Genomic DNA, 18,311 nt, shown 5'->3' with positions numbered 1-18,311 from the left:
CCTGATAATTTCCTGATCAACAATACATGTGTAAAAAGTCGTCTTTTGTCTTACATTGTGCTCCATAATTCACATGAGTATTATCTGCATCCTGAGGAGGACAGATTTATTTGATTGTCTTGTGCATAAGGTGGGTCAGCTTTAACTGTGCAACAGAAAGCCACAAACAGCGTATTACCTGCACGATATTGCTCTTGAAGGCGGCATTAATTAATGTGGAAACACACTAGAAATGCACACTTTTTGCATTTGCAAACATTTATACAGCACAGTAAAAATTCTGTGATAAGGCCAAACCTTTTTTCCCCTTAGTCTGGTTTTTTTTTTTGTGTGTGTGTTTTTAATTTTTTTTTTTTTTTTTTTTTTTAAAGATTAAAGTAAAATGTTTCAATTGTAAAAAATACACACCGGGCAAATCCTTACCTGGATAATAAATATCTACATCACAGTACAATAAAATTTCTTCTCTATAAAATTTAAATATGGATTATAGTCTATCACTATGAAAAGAAACACTATGCTAATATTTCCATATTATTAAAATAACAGGAAAAATTACGAGCTTATTTTAGAACCTGATGCCATCGCTGTTGGAAAGGGCAAAGAGATTCAAATGTGTCATCGCTCTCCTTTGGAGGAGCTGTGGCTTGGTTATTCACTTATATTAAGTTCTTGAAAAAGGTTTAGCCTTACAAATGCTGGCTACGTTTCAAAAACCATAAGACCGATTTCATAATTTATGACTCATGCAGCAAAAGGTCAATATGACACAAATAGGTTAGAGTTCCATAGAATAAAAATGTATCACTGACGAGGACATGCTTTGAGGGTGCTCAGCAGTTCCGTGGAGGCTGAGTCTGGGGGCTTAGTGTCGAGGAGGGGCCGAGGCTGTACACCTGTTCACGGAGGAGCAATGGGAACGGGCTGCTGGGGCAGAGCCGAGCCTGGCAGCCCTCCAGGTGATTGCACTGCAGGCTGAGCTGTCCCTCGGGGCCCAAGTGAGGGGACATTGCTGGGCTGAGCGTCAACACGTCAAGCGCGTCATTGAGGACTGAGGCTCATTTGACTAGAAAAAGCTCTGAGGCGGCACGTGGTGTTTTGAGCAGAATCATAAAGAAGGAAAGCTCTTTTTTTTTTTTTCCCCCCACTGTTTCTGGAAGGACTGCATGTCTAAATCGAAGAGCAAAGTACACTTGAGGGTTACAAACACGCGCACGCACACGTACCCTCACGCACACAGACAGACACATGCGCGTGCCAATGCGCACCTGAGCCTACTTGTCCCTAATGGTGAGTAACTTTTACATAGGAATCCCCGTGGTGTGGGTGTGTTCTGCTCTCCTGGAATGTCTCCCCACTGTTGGGGGGCAGGGGTGAAGGCCATTTCCATCAGATCCATACTTGATTTGAAAATCGAACAATATAAGGAGAAATGTTAAAAAAAAAAAAAAAAAAAAAAAAAGGAAAGAAAGAAATCCCCAGCAAATCCCTCCCAATCAAGCTTTTTGGGATGCTGTCTTGAGATAAGTACCTCTATCAGTTTCAGAAGGAATGAGTTTAGGTGCTCTGACCTCCAGGGTCATGATCCTTTGAGTCCTTAAATAATCTCCTCTTCAACTTGAAGTACTGTGAGCTTAATCTTATTTAGTATGAAGTGTTCAGCCTTCAACAGGGCAGCTAGACCAGGGTTTTGCCTGTGGAAGGCAGTCATTTAAGGAGTGGGAGTTCAAACGTTTCTCTGCTTGGGGCTAGCTGGATTGAAGCCATTGAACAATGCCCAATCATGGTTAACCCCCAAAGCATTCTGGTATAGCTTGATAGCAGGCTCTGCATTGACATTAGCATGTGGGTGTCTGATGTCCTGGGCAATCTGTCAAACAATTTGAGGAAACATTCCCTGGAAAATCTGATGCTCTAGAATTCATGAGCCTGTCTAGTAGCTCACCTGCTTGGACTTCTCTTAGTACCTTTGGAAAGAAAACTTGCCCCACCCAGTAGTCTTCTCTGTTACTCTGGAGTTAGAGGTGGCTGTTCATTTTGCAGAGAGTTCCCAAGGGAGAATCAACAGAGGGAGCTGAGATGTTGGCAAGGCAGGCAAGTACGGAGACTGGCTGGAGACTGGCTAGAAAAACCAAAATCCAAACCAACTCTGTAGATTATATCAAAGCAGGTAATCTGCCTAACAATTTCATGCTTATATTTTAATCTCTTGATCCACTTCCTATATCTGATTAATAAGTACCATGGCAATATTTTCCCAGAAGCCAGTGTAATTGCTTTAGCACATCAAAAATAGGATCCCCCCCGACCCCCAGATTATTTCCAATCCTGCTGGGGATTTTCAGTGCTGTTCCTCTTTTTTCTCCAAGGTCATTCTGTCTTCCTCTAAATTGTTGACTAGCATTGTGGAAATTCTTATTCAACATTAATATCAAATATGCATCCCTTAACTGCTAATGGGCCATACTTTTTGTCTAATAAAGCTTGAAATTTGATTATGAAAGAAACCAAAGAACCATATTCCACCCTCATCCCTAGAAATTCATACAATATGGAAGGTGAGGATTTAGGAGGTCATGTCTTATTTACCAGATAAGAAAACTAAGACCTAAGGTCCAGAAACCACCAGCTAACAGAGCACAAACCAGAACTCAGGCACCCTGACTTCTGCTCCACCAAACTTAAAGAAAATGAGTCCACTTGGTTTTCACAGTGACTTTCATTTCTTTGTTTTTAGGTAAATCTCACGGATATGGCTTATTTTCCCCAATATTTCCAGGATAAGGCAGTAAAAGGCAGGCAAAGGAAGTTTATATCTACTATGCCAGTGAAGAATGAGATACATTCAATTGCATGGGTACATTCTTTTCCCATTTTTCCGACGCTGAAGTGATGAGGTATCACTGTTTACTGGGCACATCTACTCCGTGATGGTCATCTGAGAAGGGAGGTCGGGTAGGGAAGGTGACAGTGTTCTGGCATGTGACCCGCAGGGGTTTTCTGCTGAATATCTGTCAAAATAGTGCTATAAAGGGGATAGGACCAGTCTTATTTAGGGAGAGTTGAGCTATTTAGTGCCTCAGAGTCATGAGGGAAAACAAATTAGGGAATATTTGTGAATAAGGAAAAGCTCTCAAGGATCTGGAACTAGAAGGAAGCATTCCCAAGTCACCAGTACACCAATACTGGATTTCCTTCAACTTGGAATTCAACAGTGCTAATCTCTCCTTGGAATTCTCCAAACCAGACTCAAATTTTGGCTTGTTTATCTCTCCGTGATTAGAAAACTTGCTCCATAGGGAAATCTGTTGTCAACTCAGCAAAGATGCAGCCAGGGTAAACAACTTGAGGAGCTTGGGAGATGGCAGATCAGATGCCATTGAAAAATGATGACACCCTGTAAACAGGTTTAATTTCTGTGGGAATGTTCTATGATCCTAAGTCGTAGAGAGGTCTTCCTACCATGAGGTAATCCTGAGTGAATTTTTGGAAACTGCAGAGTCACTAACATTGGTGAAGATTTCCAATGTCTTTGGGCTCACTCAAGAAAATGATTTTCCTCGTGGCCTCAATCAGTCAAATGCCTGCACATCTTTGAGTTCTATTGCCTGTATAACTTGGAATTATATCATAAGGTTACAAAAATGTTGAAAGGACAGCTGATTTGTTAGGACACCTGTATTTCTGTACAGTCCAAGTGATGCGGGTAGGAGAGCCTGGGAGTACTGGAAACAGCATGCTCTCAAATAGATGAAAATCAGTTTGATTCTTTCCCTAAAAAGCTGAAAGCCACATCTAACCAAAGGTGGTTTGTGCTCTGCTACCTTGAGCCCTGCAAAAATTGGGATTGGCTCACAATGACTGCATTATCTCGGTTTTAAGGCTTCTTTACTCTTCTGCAGTGCCATTTGGCTAGCTCGAGTCTCTGACCAGGGACAGGTGGGAGCTGGTGATGGCTGGGTGCTGGTGAAGTGATGATTGTCCCCCCACCCCGCCTCCACAACTGTAAAACCGCCAAAGCATTCACATCGAAGGACCGGGGAACAAAATGCAATAGTTACAAGGACCCGCATTCAAGGGGCAATTCCATCCCTGTCTCTGCCGAGGATGACCTCCCTTCCCCCCAAACGATCCCTCCCAACACGAAGAAACAAACGGACAAACAAAAGAGCTAGGCAATGGAATGAAATGACACCCAGTAGTGCTGTAGGAATCATGAGAACGAATCCAGTCCGTCTAATCCTCGAACACTTCCAAGAAGAGAGGCGGGAAGAGTTCCGTGGGGCACTCCACCTTCATGTGCAGGAAGCGGCTGGCGTGGCAGGCTCCGATCATGCGCAGGTCGGTCACCTTCATCAGGAGTTTTGGCCAGAAGTGTGTCACGTGGTGTTTCCGGTAATTGATATAGTGTTCAAAGGCCAGCAGGAAACTATCTTGGTATTTCTCTATTCTCTCAACACAGGCGAGCCCTGGGCGATCTAAGGGGAAGGAAGAATGTGGCTATTACTTTTTTTTTGGAGGGGGAGAGGGTACTGGGGATTGAACCTAGGGGTGCTTTATCACGGAGGTATATCCCCAGCCCTATTTGTTTTCTGAGACAGAGTCTCCGTAAGTGGTCCAGGCTGGCCTTGAACTTTTGGTTTTCCTGCTTTGGCATCCCCAGTTGCTGGGTTTGATGGCAAATGCCACTGCCCCCAGCTAATACTTAAGAGTTGGGAAGGAGCAGGCTTCTACTAGTCCTTTAGTGAGAGGTGGACAGATCTGAGGTCTTTTCAACTCTCAGGAATGAACCAGGATGCAGCATGAACTCCATGGTGCCAGGGACCCAGTTACAGGGGGGTGGCAGCACTCTGTTCAGGAGAACACCTCTAGCCTAGAGGAATCGCCTCCTTGGGTGTGAGAGGTGACACCTCCCTCCTAGGGCACAATAGCTGACCACTGCATAATGAGGGAAGTGATTCCTCCTGGAGAGGAGAGGACTAGCATAGACATGTGGGGGAGAGATCTGAGAAGAGACTGGGGACATCGCGGAGGCCTGGAGGCCAGAAAACGGCTGGATAGTAAGAAAGTTCCTTGAATATAAAGAAACACAATCTCCAATTTAAAGTTGTTTATGAGCTATAATAAACCACAACTTCCTTTCCTATATTAAATAGTCCCCCCCCCTTATCCATGGGGGGATGTTCTAAGACCCCCCAATGGATACCTGAAACTATGTATAGTACCAACCCCCCATATATATGGCAATTATATCTATATAAAAAAGTTATATCTACATAAAATTACATATTTTATATATGTAAAATTGTCCCTCAGTACACATGAGGATGGGGAATTGGTTCCAAGATCCTGCAGATACCCAAATCTGAGGGAACTCAAGACCTTCATTTTAAAATAGTATAGTATTTGAACATAAACTATGCACATCCTTCTGTATACTTTAAATCATCTCTAGATTATTTATAATATCTAAGGCAATGCAAATGCTATGTAGTTATTACACTATTGTTTAGTGAATAATGACAAGAAACAAGTCTGTATGTATTCAGATGCAATCCTACCCCCACCCCAAATTTTCCACGTGTTGGTTGAATCTGTACATTTGGAACTGAGGATAAAGAGGGTTGGCTGTACTGTTTTTCCTTTGCATAGGGATAAATCTCAGATGTTACCCATATATTCAGCCATTTATGCAGTACACATTTCTTGAATGCTACAACCTGGCCTAGGTGCCATGTTCTCAAAAGATAAATGGTTCAGATGGAGACACGGGCAAGTTAAGGAGGTAGTTACAGTGCAGAGGGGCAGATGCTAAAGCAGAGCTAACCTGGTTGCTCTGCAAATGCAGAGGATGAGTCCGAAACCACCTTTAAAGAGTAGCTTCCCTTAAGTAATGCGATATGTTCTGTATTTATTATGACATGGTCCCTGAAGAAAAAGATGTCAGCATTGTTCAATACCCTCACTCCTGGGAGTAAGTTCTGATTCTCACATATGGTTTCCACACACAGCTTAACAAAGAATGATCTGGTCACTCACATCCATGTCTTATGTACACAGAAATGGAGGCCAAATGGGTGATGTCTGCTGAAGGTGGTCAATTCATAGTCTCTCTCTCTTTTTTTTTTTTTTTTGAGGGGGGGGATTGAACCCAGGCCTGTTTAACCACTGAGCCCTATCCCTAGTTCTTTTTATTTTGCCATAGGGTCTTGCTAACTTGCTGAGGCTGGCCTTGAACTTGGGATCCTCCTGCCTCGGCCTCCTGGGCTGCTGGTATTATATGTGTGCACCATCGTTCCTGGCTGATAGTCTTTATACCTTTGGGTCCCCCCGCCCCCACTACCCTGGGAAATTACAAAAATTATCAGATGGCTGTTGCCTTCATTCAGCCCATTGGCAAACCGGTGATCGAAGGGGGACTGAAGACTCTTCAAGTGATTCCAATTGGCAACAGACAAGCTAAACTCCTTGTACACCCACAATGAGTCTAGGCGCACTCACCTGAGGACATCAGTAGGACGGCCTGAAGGAGGGCGACTTCGGTGTCATCCAGGTTGAAAGATGACAGAGACATGCCCAGGTCGAAGATGGCATCTGACACCACCCCGAGACCCCCGTTTTTCAACTGGCCCCGTGTCACTGCCATTTCCCCATTCAGGGTCAGAGTCTCACTCTCTGGGTCGTAGCGTACAGCAGCGCGAAGAGACATGATCTCCATGCAGCAGCCTTTGAGGAGGATGATCTGGTCTTCACATGGCAGCTGAAAAGAAGCAGCCCACGTCAGCAAAGAACAAAAAGAAAACGCCCGTCAAAGCCACATGCGGTGTCCTAAAAGCAACAAGAATGACCTCTGTGACCATCGGCCATCCTGCATTCTCCGAGCTCCTGGTTTTCCCTCCCTGTGTGGCAGCAGATTTGATGACTGTTTTTTTTTTAATGAACATACCAGAACTTTTTGCTTTATAAAAAAATTTTTGTTCTAATTAGTTATACATGACAATAGAAGCATTCTGACCCATCATACATAAATGGAGTATAACTTCTCATTCTTGTACATGACATAGAGTTACACAGGTCATGTAATCATATATGCACATTCGACATGTATGTAATAATGTCTGGGAAATAATGTTGGATTCATTTTACTATCACTCTGACCCCCATGTTCCCTCCCCTCCCTTCACTCCCCACTGTCTAGTCCAAAAATACCACCATTCTCCCCACCCCCTTATTGTGAATAAGCATCTGCATATCAGAGAAAACATCCAGCCTTTGGTTCTTTGGGATTGGCTTATTTTGCTTAGCACAATATTCTGCAGTTCTATTCATTTACTGGTAAATGCCATAATTTCTTTCTTCTTTAAGGTTGGGTAATATTCCATCACATATATATACACCACATTTTCTTTATCCATTCATCTGTTGAAGGGCACTTAGGTTGGTGCCTATAGTTGAGCTATTATGAACTGAGCTGAACATTGATGTGGTTGTATCACTGTAGTATATTGATTTTTAAGTCATTTGGGTATAAACCCAGGAGCTGGATCAATTGGTAGTTCCATCCAATTTTCTGAGGAATTTTTTTTTTTATTGTAAACAAATGGGATACATGTTGTTTCTCTGGTTGTACATGGAGTAAAGGCATACCATTTGTGTAATCATAAATTTACATAGGATAATGTTGTTTGATTCATTCTGTTATTTTTTCACTTCCCCCCACCCCTCCCACCCTTCTTTTCCCTCTATACAGTCCTTCCTTCCTCCATTCTTGCCCCCCGCCCTAACCCTAACCCTAAACCTAAACCTAACCCTAACACTAACCCCTCCCACCCCCCATTATGTGTTATCATCCACTTATCAGTGAGATCATTCGTCCTTTGGTTTTTTGAGATTGGCTTATCTCACTTAGCATGATATTCTCCAATTTCATCCATTTGCCTGCAAATGCCATAATTTTATTCTTCTTTATGGAGGAGTAATATTCCATTATATATGTATGCTACAATTTCTTTATTCATCAATTGAAAGACATCTAGGTTGGTTCCACAATCTGGCTATTGTGAATTAAGCAGCTATGAACATTGATGTGGCTGTATCTCTGTAGTATGCTGATTTTAAGTCCTTTGGGTATAGGCCAAGGAGTGGGATAGCTGGGTCAAATGGTGGTTCCATTCCAAGCTTTCTGAGGAATCTCCACACTGCTTTCCAGAGTGGCTGCACTAATTTGCAACTCCACCAACAATGTATGAGTGTACCTTTTTCCCCACATCCTCACCAACACCTATTGTTGCTTGTGTTCTTGATAATCACCATTCTAATTGGGGTGAGATGGAATCTTAGGGTAGTTTTGATTTGCATTTCTCTTCTTACTAGAGATGTTGAACATTTTTTCATATATCTGTTGATTGCTTGTACATCTTCTTCTGTGAAGTGTTTGTTCATTTCCTTAGCCCATTTGTTGATTGGATTATTTGTATTCTTGGTGTAGAGTTTTTTGAGTTCTTTATAGATTCTGGAAATTATTGCTCTATCTGAAGTATGAGTGGCAAATATATTCTCCCACTCTGTAGGCTCTCTCTTTGCATTGCTGATAGTTTCCTTTGCTGAGAGAAGCCTTTTTAGTTTGAATCTATCCCAGTTGTTGATTCTTGCTTTTATTTCTTGTGCTATGGGAGTCCTGTTAAGGAAGTCTGATCCTAAGCTGACATGTTGAAGATTTGGACCTACTTTTTCTTCTATAAGATGAAGGGTCTCTGATTCTGAGGTCCTTGATCCATTGTGAGTTGAGTTTTGTGCATGGTGAGAGATATGGGTTTAATTTCATTCTGTTGCATATGGATTTCCAGTTTTCCCAGCACCATTTGTTGAAGAGGCTATCTTTTCTCCATTGCGTATTTTTGGCCCCTTTGTCTAGTATGAGAAAATTGTATTTATTTGGGTTTGTGTCCATGTCCTCTATTCTGTACCATTGATCTACCTGTCTATTTTGGTACCAATACCGTGCCGTTTTTGTTACTATTGCTTTGTAGTAGAGTTGAAGATCTGGTATTGCGATACCCCCTGCTTCGCTCTTTCTGCTAAGGATTGCTTTAGCTATTCTGGGTTTCTTATTCTTCCAGATGAATTTCATAATTGCTTGCTCTATTTCTGTAAGGTACGTCATTGGGATTTTAATTGGAATTGCATTGAATCTGTATAGCACTTTTGGTATTATGGCCATCTTGACAATATTAATTCTTTCTATCCAAGAACATGGGAGATCTTTCCATCTTCTAAGGTGTTCTTTAATTTCTTTCTTTAGTGTTCTGTAGTTCTCATTGTAGAGGTCTTTCACCTCTTTTGTTAGATTTATTCCCAAGTATTTTATTTTTTTCGAGGCTATTGTGAATGGGGTAGTTTTCCTAACTTTTCTTTCTGAAGATTCATCACTTATGTATAAAAATGCATTGGATTTATGAGTATTGATCTTGTAACCTGCTACTTTACTGAATTCACTTATGAGTTCTCAAAGTTTTCTGGTGGAATTTCCTGGTTCCTCTAAATATATAATCATGTCATCAGCGAACAGGGATAGTTTGAGTTCTTCTTTTTCTATTCGTATCCCTTTAATTTCTTTGGTTTGTCTAATTGCTCTGGCTAAAGTTTCAAGGATGATGTTGAATAGAAATGGTGAAAGAGGGCATTCCTGCCTTGTTCCAGTTTTTAGGGGGAATGCTTTCAGTTTTTCACCATTTAGAATGATATTGGCCATGGGCTTAGCGTAGATGGCCTTTACAATGTTAAGGAATGTTCCCACTATCCCTGTTTTTTCTAATGTTTTGAGCATGAAGGGATGCTGTATTTTATTGAATGCTTTTTCTGCATCTATCAAAATAATCATGTGATTCTTGACTAAGTCTGTTGATATGGTGAATGACATTTATTGATTTCCGGATGTTGAACCAACCTTGCATCCCTGGGATAAAACCCATATATCTTCTTAATATATTTTTGTATGTGATTTGCAAAAATTTTATTGAGAATTTTTGTGTCATCTGAGGAATTTCCATACTGCTTTCCATAGTGGTTGCATCAATTTGCATTTCCATGAGCAATATATGAGTGTATCTTTTTCCCCACATCCTCACCAACATTTACTGTTGCTTGTATTTTTGATTATTACCATTCTTACTGGAGTGAGATGGAATCTGCGTAGTTTTGATTTGCATTTTTCTAATTGCTAGAGATGTTGAACATTTTCAACAACTATTCTTAATGGTCATTTGGTTGTTATCTTCACCAACTTTAATCTCAGTAGTTTGCATTTCTTTTATGACAGTTATAAATCTCCAACTGGCATTAGTCATGTATAAAACTGTTCAACCCTGTAGTTTGGGGATTTGTGTTATATCTTTGCTTGATAACTGCCTGAGAGCAGGTTTTATGCTAAACATACCAATTTTCCCTATTTTTAAAATGTCCTCTAGTTCTGATACTTAGCAATTGACTCCACTGTTCAGTTGGCAACTGCTTCTCTTTGTTTTTTTTTGAAGCAAGTTTTCTCATTAAGTCTCTTAAAAGACTCAGAACTAGAAGAATGTTGACAGATGTTGCCAAAGAAGGCCAGAGATATAAAAACTTTGCCTAAGGCTGCCCAGCAAGTTAAGGAGGGTGGAGGTGAGAACAGAATTCAGACTTCTTGGACCCTAAGGTCATGTTCTTCTGAGCAACTCAGACACCAGAATTACTCAGAACACCAGATCTTTCTGCCAGTGTTGTGATTTAATTTTAAGCTCATTTGGCTACCCCATTAATTAGGATTTATGATAATGGGATAACATGAACAACACACTTTATAAAATAACAAGCAAAACAATGGAAATTTATTTTGGGGTTGGGGGGAAAGTTTAAATGTCATTATCAAACTCATTTACAAGGCTCTTAATGTGTTTTTGATGAATTGGGCATCATGTAAGATTTATATGCATTATCTTATTTAATTTTCCCAGTAAGACATTGGGGTAAATATTCTAATTCCAGTTTTAGTTACAGATGTGAAAACTCAGGCACAGAAAGGGTATGTAACATGCTAGGGGGTCATGTGACCATCTTGTGGGTGAGGCTAGCATTTGAAGCTAGATCTGTCAGAACCCAGTGCCAAGGGGAGATGAGAACATTCTAAGTATTGTGGATATGACTGTTTCCACAAACTGTAAATATGTAAATCTCACATAATATCTACCTCTTCATTAAAGCTGCTTTTACTTTCTGGTAAATGCTCTTGGCAACACTTGACTAGTGCAATTTAGATTATTAAATAGAAGTGAACACAATACTACTGAATTACATTTAAAATGCCGGTTATTTCATATTTTTCACTAGCTTAGCCTAGTCACCTTGCCATTTAATTTCAAACTACTTAGCTTTTTCTATAGGAAAAAAAAGTCACTTAATCTTTGGTTCTGGGATTCATACACACAAATTCTTTACATGAATTCTTTTTTTCCATGTATTTAAAAAAAATCACTGTGATTTGCTTTTGTTTGGGTTCTGACTTGTATTAGTCAATTATATTCTTAAACTCCTGACCCAAGGCATGGTGGTAGGAAGTAGAAGCCTAAGCTTGGGGAGACCCTGTACAGGTAAGAGGCAGGGGTTGGTTAAAATGCCTGTTTTCCATTTATGCCCCATCAGGATCACCTGCGGGCTTGTTATGTACAGATTGCTGACTGTATCCCCTAGGTTTCTCCATTTCTCCTAAGTTCCCAAGTAATCCTGATGCTGCAGGTTTGTGGACCCCACTCTGAGAACCGAGAAATTACTAATCAGATCAAAACACTTGTTTTTTTAAAAATCTGTCACAAAGTATGCAAATTTGGGCAGACCCCATCTTTCAAGTTGTCTTATAAATGAAGTCTTCTTTATAAAACCTACTGTTGATGACTCGTTCAAATTGAAATGAAAGCTGAAAAGTATTTGCCAGGGGATCCTCACTGGTTTCAAAATGGGGGCCAGACCTCTTTTCTGGGTTGGTAGGATCCCGGTGAGGTTTGTTTTAACATGTGGGCAAATCATCTCTTTGGTACCTGCCACGATGCTTCACTGGGAGAAGGCGCCAACACAGGCCTGACAGGCAGCGGGTCCCAGATACGCTCACAGTGTCTTCTGTCTCCCCAGTGGAGTATCACTCAGGTTGATTGGCAAAGATGATGGTGTGCTTGAGGGGGGTTCTTTCTTGTTGTTTTGGCAGTTCTGCTGGCAATGATTTTCAGATGTCTCGAAGCCCCGGTTGTCACACCAACCTTGTTTAATGGGTTGGCAGGATCTTAGCAGAATAATCCCCACGCACACAGTCTGAACTGCAGATGCAGCAAACTGTGAGAGAGCCCTGGCTCCAATACGACCCGGGATCTCCATCCCACCCCATGGGTAGCTCAGAGCCCTGTACAGCTTATTACCTCCCTTTGAGTTTCAAACAGAGTGTAAAAGGCGACAGGTGCTAAGGAGACCTCCAGCACTGGAAATACATGTGTCTTTGCTATGAAAGGCCCCTTATTCTTTGTTTTGTTTTGTAAATTAGAGACTACAAAATATCAGGGTTGAAAGTGAGATGGAATCTTGACAAACAACCTTGAGCTTCCAAGAAAAGCTTGGAGATTAAAACTTGCCACAATCCATGCTTAGAAAGTTCCAGGTCTAGCCCACATTCAAACCATGGACATAAGGGCACAGGGTACTTGTTTCTGGGGTTGGAGACGGCTTCTTTCTTGAGCCTGAAATCTCTCTTCAGTGGTTGGTTTATGTGAGGTTTACATTTGTTAGAAAATATTGCTGGTGGGCATTTGAAGGGTGCCTGCCATGTGACAGATAGGCTGGCTGGAACTCTCAAACTCCATAGAGTTCCTCCTTAGCCATGAAAAACTGGACTTCAAGGGACACAGACAGAGAAATGTCCAGGTAAACCAATCCAACAGATAAAGATGACATTGAGTTGGAAAGAAAGAGGGGAAGCAAGCATGTCTGCAGAGATGCAGGGGCACACTTTCTTGCCCCATAGCCACCTGGCAACAGATGTGGAAGGTCTCAGGAGGGGTCTCTGTATGCCTTAGTCCTTAAATTCCATGGGTTCACCCTGAGGAATTGGTGATATGAGCAGGGCATAGTTACTAGAATGTGCATCACAGTGAATTTTTATGAGTAAGAAATTATAAATGGACTACATATTCAGTGAAAATGAATAACCTAATCTTTTTAAATACCATTTGGCCATTAAAAATCATTTTGTTGTATATCCAAACCAGTGGGAACAGTGAGGATTCAGACTCCCATGATTCGATGCACAGGTCCTTTCAGATCACATGCAACCTGTTTTTCCATGCTAATTTCCCTTACGAATGCTTTGCATCAATGAAATTTTATCTTTGAATTCTTCTTGTATCTGTCTCCATGTATCTGTCTCAAAGAAGGATGTGACTCATCCTTTGCCTGCTGAAATCCTGCCTACCCTCTGGATACAAATAAAATACTACTGTCTTAAAAAAAAAAATCATTTTGTCCAAGGACACATACTCCTACCATGGTGGGTGCAGTGGGTGCTGGAAACGTTCTGTTTCTTGGTCTTGGTGCTAATTATGGGGGTTAATTCATGAGCTGTACCCTTAGGACAGGTGTGCCCCCCTCTTTAATGTTAATTATGCCATAATGTTCTTTTTATTAAATCCCTTAATATTAACACATTTCATATGTGCATATATACACACAAATATTAAAAAAATTAGGATCCAAAATGATGGCAGTGTTATCAAGAATCATTACGTCTATTATGTTGTATAAATCTGCAATGAAGACCTGCTATTTTTATTCTAAAAATAAAAAAAAAAATTTTGGTACCAAGGTTCAAACCCAGGGGTGCTTTACCACTGAGCCCCATCCCCAACCCTTTTTTATATTTTATTTAGAGACAGGGTCTTGTTGAGCTGCTGGCTTTGATTTTGTGATCCTTCTGCTGGGATTACAGGTGGGTGCCATGGCACCCAGAAAATAGGTGCTATTTTTTATAATATTCCCCCTGAAATGTTCATAAATACTAATTCTAAAAAAGATTTCAAAGGCACAGAAAGTTCCACAGGAAATATCCTAGTGCTGTGGCCTGAATGCTTATGTCCCTCCAAAATTCCTCTGTTGCCATCTCATCCCTGATGTGACGGCACAGGAGGTGGGGCCTGTGGAAGTGGAAGGGTTACGAGGGCAGGGCAGAGCCCTCGTTAATGGGACTTGTGCCTTTATCAAAGAGACCCCAGAAAGCTTCCCAGTCCCTTCTGCCATGAAAGGACATAGCAAGAAAACAGCAGTGGATGAACAAGGAAGCAGGTCCCCACCAGACACTGAATATTCTGGGACTTCTCAGCCTCCAGAACTGTGGGAAATTTGTGCTGTTTATAAGCTAACCAGCCTATTGGTATTTCGTTACAGTAACCTGAGTTGACTAAGACACCTGACCTCCACCACAGCGAAGTGGGGAGTCAGTGGGAGACCAGGTGCTCCCACGCTCTCACTCACTCTGTCAGTTAGGTCTGAGGGGCAGGTACCATGTCCTACAGTCCATTGTCCTGTCCTTCTGGGTATGCCTTTTGTGGAGGTTCAGAAATGGGCAATGGGAAGTGTCCCCATCAATGTCCATGGTTGCTCTGATTCTAGCTCCCATGATTGGAAACTCAAGGGCATGACTGAGCCGGAAGCCAGGGTAGCGTGGGGTCATTCTAGGTGAGGAAATGCTTCTCTCTAGCTGAGACCGTAATTGCTCATCATTCAGATAGCTTTTGGAAGAGGCTACAGCCACACGTGGCCCTCTGTGCATGCCATCTTTCTGGGTCCCCTTGAAAGTGTGAAGAGCAATAGATCTGCACCTAATGGAGTTTTGCAAAAGAAAAAGTTCTCCAGAAAACAGAATCAGCCCCACTTGCCTCAAAAAGGGCAGTTACAGGTACGGTGGAAATGTCTTTGCAGTATTATAGGCAGCTAAAATGTAAGGAAAGCTTACAATCCAGGCCCTGTCCGAGTACTTTATATTATCCTGTTTAAATCTCCCAATGGTTCTAAGGTGGATGCTATTACAATTCCCATTTTAAAGATGAGATAACTGAGGTTTGAAGATATTCAATAACCTGTTTACGATTCTTGCCCATGCAGCTGACTGCAGAGCCCATGTCCTTGGCTATTGCAAGTTAAGGATGAAATGTCCCCAAGGGCAAGTCAGTGAGCTCTGGTGGATGAGCTCTTCAGGATTCCCTGAAGATGGGGCAGGAATGTGAACTTAGAGGAAAAGAGGGAAGACTGAAGGACATATTAAGAGCCTTGCTTGGTGAGGATCATTTGACTTTAATTCTTAGATAACCCTCACACAGCCATCTTGCTGGGATAAGTTGTTGTTTTGTTTTGTTTTCTTTTTCTTTTGCAGTGCTGGGGATTGAACCCAGGGCCTTGTGCCTTTGAGACAAGCACTCTACCAACTGAGCTATATCCCCAGCCCCTGGGATAAGTTGTTGAAAGAATATAGACCTATGTTCAAACCCTGGCACCATGTTTTGAATAAGTTAACTTCATTCTTTTTGATCTTAATTTGCCCCATCTGTAAAATGGGGTTAAGAAAACCTACCCTGTGGATCTGTCATGAGGATTGGATTTATGTGGGCAAATCTGAGTATGGTCACTGGAATTTTATTTGCCTGGAGCCAGGGCCATGGAAGGCTCTTGGTAGCCTCAGGTGGACAAGCTGACTAGAGAAGGTGGGGAAACAATGGTACAGGGTGCATTTGCACTTTGTACTTACATTGTTTTCATATGACTAAGCTCTGCTAATTAACATTAAACTCTAAACAATACCCAGCGTTCCTGGAAATTGATGGACCTATGAAGAAAAACAATGCAAAAGAAAACAATGTCCTCACCTCACAAAACATAGGCAACTTTTTGGCAAAATCCACCACTCTGGTGATTGCTGGTGTGATGATTTTTGTAAAATGGCTGAAGGCTTCCAAGTCCACCTTCCCACCTTCTGGGGCATTGACTATTGGTGCTTGTCCAATATCTTCTGGCTAAGGAGGAGAAACAAGAAAGATTTAAGTGACAAAACCAAAGGGAGCTAAAATTCACTGTCATTTGCGTGTGGCAGGAGATCTCTTCTGAGCTGATTCGCTACTGTATTTTCCAATTTCCACCTCGTTTATTAACAAACTCTAGAGTTCTCCCACCATTGATGTCTTGGAACAAAGCTATATGTCGTGGTCATTGCCTTAATAGGCCCTCAGTGATAATGTTCTCAGGATGGTTGCTAGAGAGGGAGGGAAGGTGGGGGGTACTGCTGAGCCTGTGCCCTGAGCTGCTGCATGCTGAAGTTCTAGAGATGAAGTGGTGTCACTAAGGTTCGGCCTATGAGCTCAGGTGGGTGAGCTCTTCAGATGATGGGCAGGAAAGAATGAGCTAATCCGGAAAAGAAGGAAGGAGAGAGGAGGAAGGCAGAGAAGACAGGTATTTGGGGTCTGCTTTTGTCTGCACAAAGGGTGCATACCTGAGTCCTGGGGCCCTGGAATAGTGTTTTTGAAGCTCTATTGTGCGGGTAGGGAAGGTGGGCACAGCTGTGGGCAGGGACGTAGGCGTGTGATGGGTGATCCCTAGCAAATGGCATCGTATGGATTCACTCTTGCTTCTGACCCAAGCTCCTTGCTCTCTGCCACCCAGACTCCAGTACAAGGTGGTATCAGCTGAGCACCGAGGGGTTCCTCTCTAGGCTGCCTGTAGGGAACTGAGCTGTGCAAACCTGAGGGCAGAGCGGCCAATTTGCCATTCAGCACCCCCAGGGCATTTTCCTGTGGTTTACTTGCTCAATTTATGGCTTTGTGCTCAAAGGGGTGGTACAGCTGCGTGGGTGTCACCCAGGGATGCTCCTCAGGCCCCTCCCGGACTTGATGGTGCAGGATCAGTATTCTAGTTAGGACCCCCCTCCAACCCTGCTGGCCAACGTCCCCCAGGTGACTTGTGCCCATGTTCCATGGGAATAGTCCAGCTCCTCACTCTGCATTCTATGTCCTCCCTCAATATATCTCTTGCTGTCATCTGCTTCCTGTGGGAACCGTCTTCCCCACTCCCCTTCCCACTGCCCGTTCCTGTCTTTGTGATACTAATAGCCACAATCTGTGTGAGGCCTACAGGTGAGCCAGCCTCTGCTGCATGGCCCTATGTCAGATGGGCTCACACAAGCTCTGATTTGCAGATGAACACAGCAGACCAGCCCTGCCTGAGCCCAGGCATGGTGTCCCTGACTCCAGGCAGCAGACTTTCCAGGAGCCCTCCCCTGCCCACCCGCTGTGCAAGGCTCTCCCCCGTCTACCATCTCATACCAGGAAAAAGACGTTCTACTGTTGTATTCTTCTGGCTGCCCTTGCCCACCTCTCTACCTGTCCTCCAGGAAGTTCTGAATGTCACCAAAGAGATCACAGATCTGTGGCCTGCCTGATGGTGGCCACCTTTGCCTAGAGCCACAGTGAACAGTCAGGAGTACCCAGGGGTGAGAGTGGCAGAGGGTGGGCAGGAGTGGGAACAGGAAGAGACCCTCAAGTGAGTTGACCCAACCCCTCGCTTATGGAGTCATGATAGAGCTGCCCAATGGCAAGGCTCTGACTGGACACTGATCCCCAAACTTCCCCAGAATCACCAGACTCCTGGGTCCTTCCCCCACTATTTCTGACTCTGCAGGGCAGGGGTAGAACTGAAGGATCTGTATTTCTGTGTGTCCAGGACATGCTGGTGCCACAGATCTGGACTGTACTCTGAGAGAAAGGGCTTGGGGGCAACTCAGTCCAGCTCAGAGTAACTCGGTTACTGTTTTTCCTCCTACATATCTCTTGTTGCCACTCACATGTAGCTTTCAGCAGGGGAGAATCTGCAGATGAGTCTTACTGTGTGGCTGAGTGCCAGGGTCAACAGAAGCAGCCCAGACCCTGCAGGGGAGGTGGGGATGGTGAGGAGCCACAGAGGCCATCTCAGAGGGGCAGAACTTGGGCACCTGCTGTATATGTGCAAATATCCACACAGCATATTTGCAGGGCTTCTTTTTATCCAGTAGGTTCTTAGGTTTATTATTTTAAAAAAACGTGTTATGCTTTTGTTTTGGTGCAAGCGGATGAAACCTGGTTTCTGAGGTGCTTTTGTGGTGAATGTCAGTCGTTAGCATGCTAGGTCCACAGAAAGCCCGTTTCGTGGCCTTTCTGAAGACAGAATGGAGGGAATGATCACCAGGACAGCTCCCTTCTCTCTCCTCTTTCTCAGACTGAGTT

At 42.9% G+C, this 18,311-nt stretch overlaps 1 protein-coding gene across 4 annotated transcripts in view; it reads right to left on the bottom strand.

Annotated features, from left to right (window-relative positions):
- Window positions 1–368: 368 nt before the first annotated feature.
- Thrb (thyroid hormone receptor beta) overlaps window positions 369–18,311 on the bottom strand; it is a 376,546-nt gene continuing 358,603 nt past the window's right edge. For all 4 annotated transcript variants that reach the window (XM_047530284.1, XM_047530280.1, XM_047530281.1 and 1 more), the window contains exons 8-10: window positions 15,927–16,073; window positions 6,502–6,760; window positions 369–4,478 (exon numbers count right to left, since the gene is read on the bottom strand). In XM_047530284.1, coding sequence (XP_047386240.1) covers window positions 4,237–4,478; window positions 6,502–6,760; window positions 15,927–16,073 — 648 coding nt within the window. In that variant the 3' untranslated portion in view covers window positions 369–4,236. The remainder of the gene's footprint in view (window positions 4,479–6,501; window positions 6,761–15,926; window positions 16,074–18,311) is intronic.

The sequence above is a fragment of the Sciurus carolinensis genome, chromosome 17, assembly GCF_902686445.1.
Source record: "Sciurus carolinensis chromosome 17, mSciCar1.2, whole genome shotgun sequence".
Taxonomy (NCBI): domain Eukaryota; kingdom Metazoa; phylum Chordata; class Mammalia; order Rodentia; family Sciuridae; genus Sciurus; species Sciurus carolinensis.
Note: the sequence above shows the minus strand (reverse complement) of the source record. Positions and strands in the feature narration are given on the sequence as shown.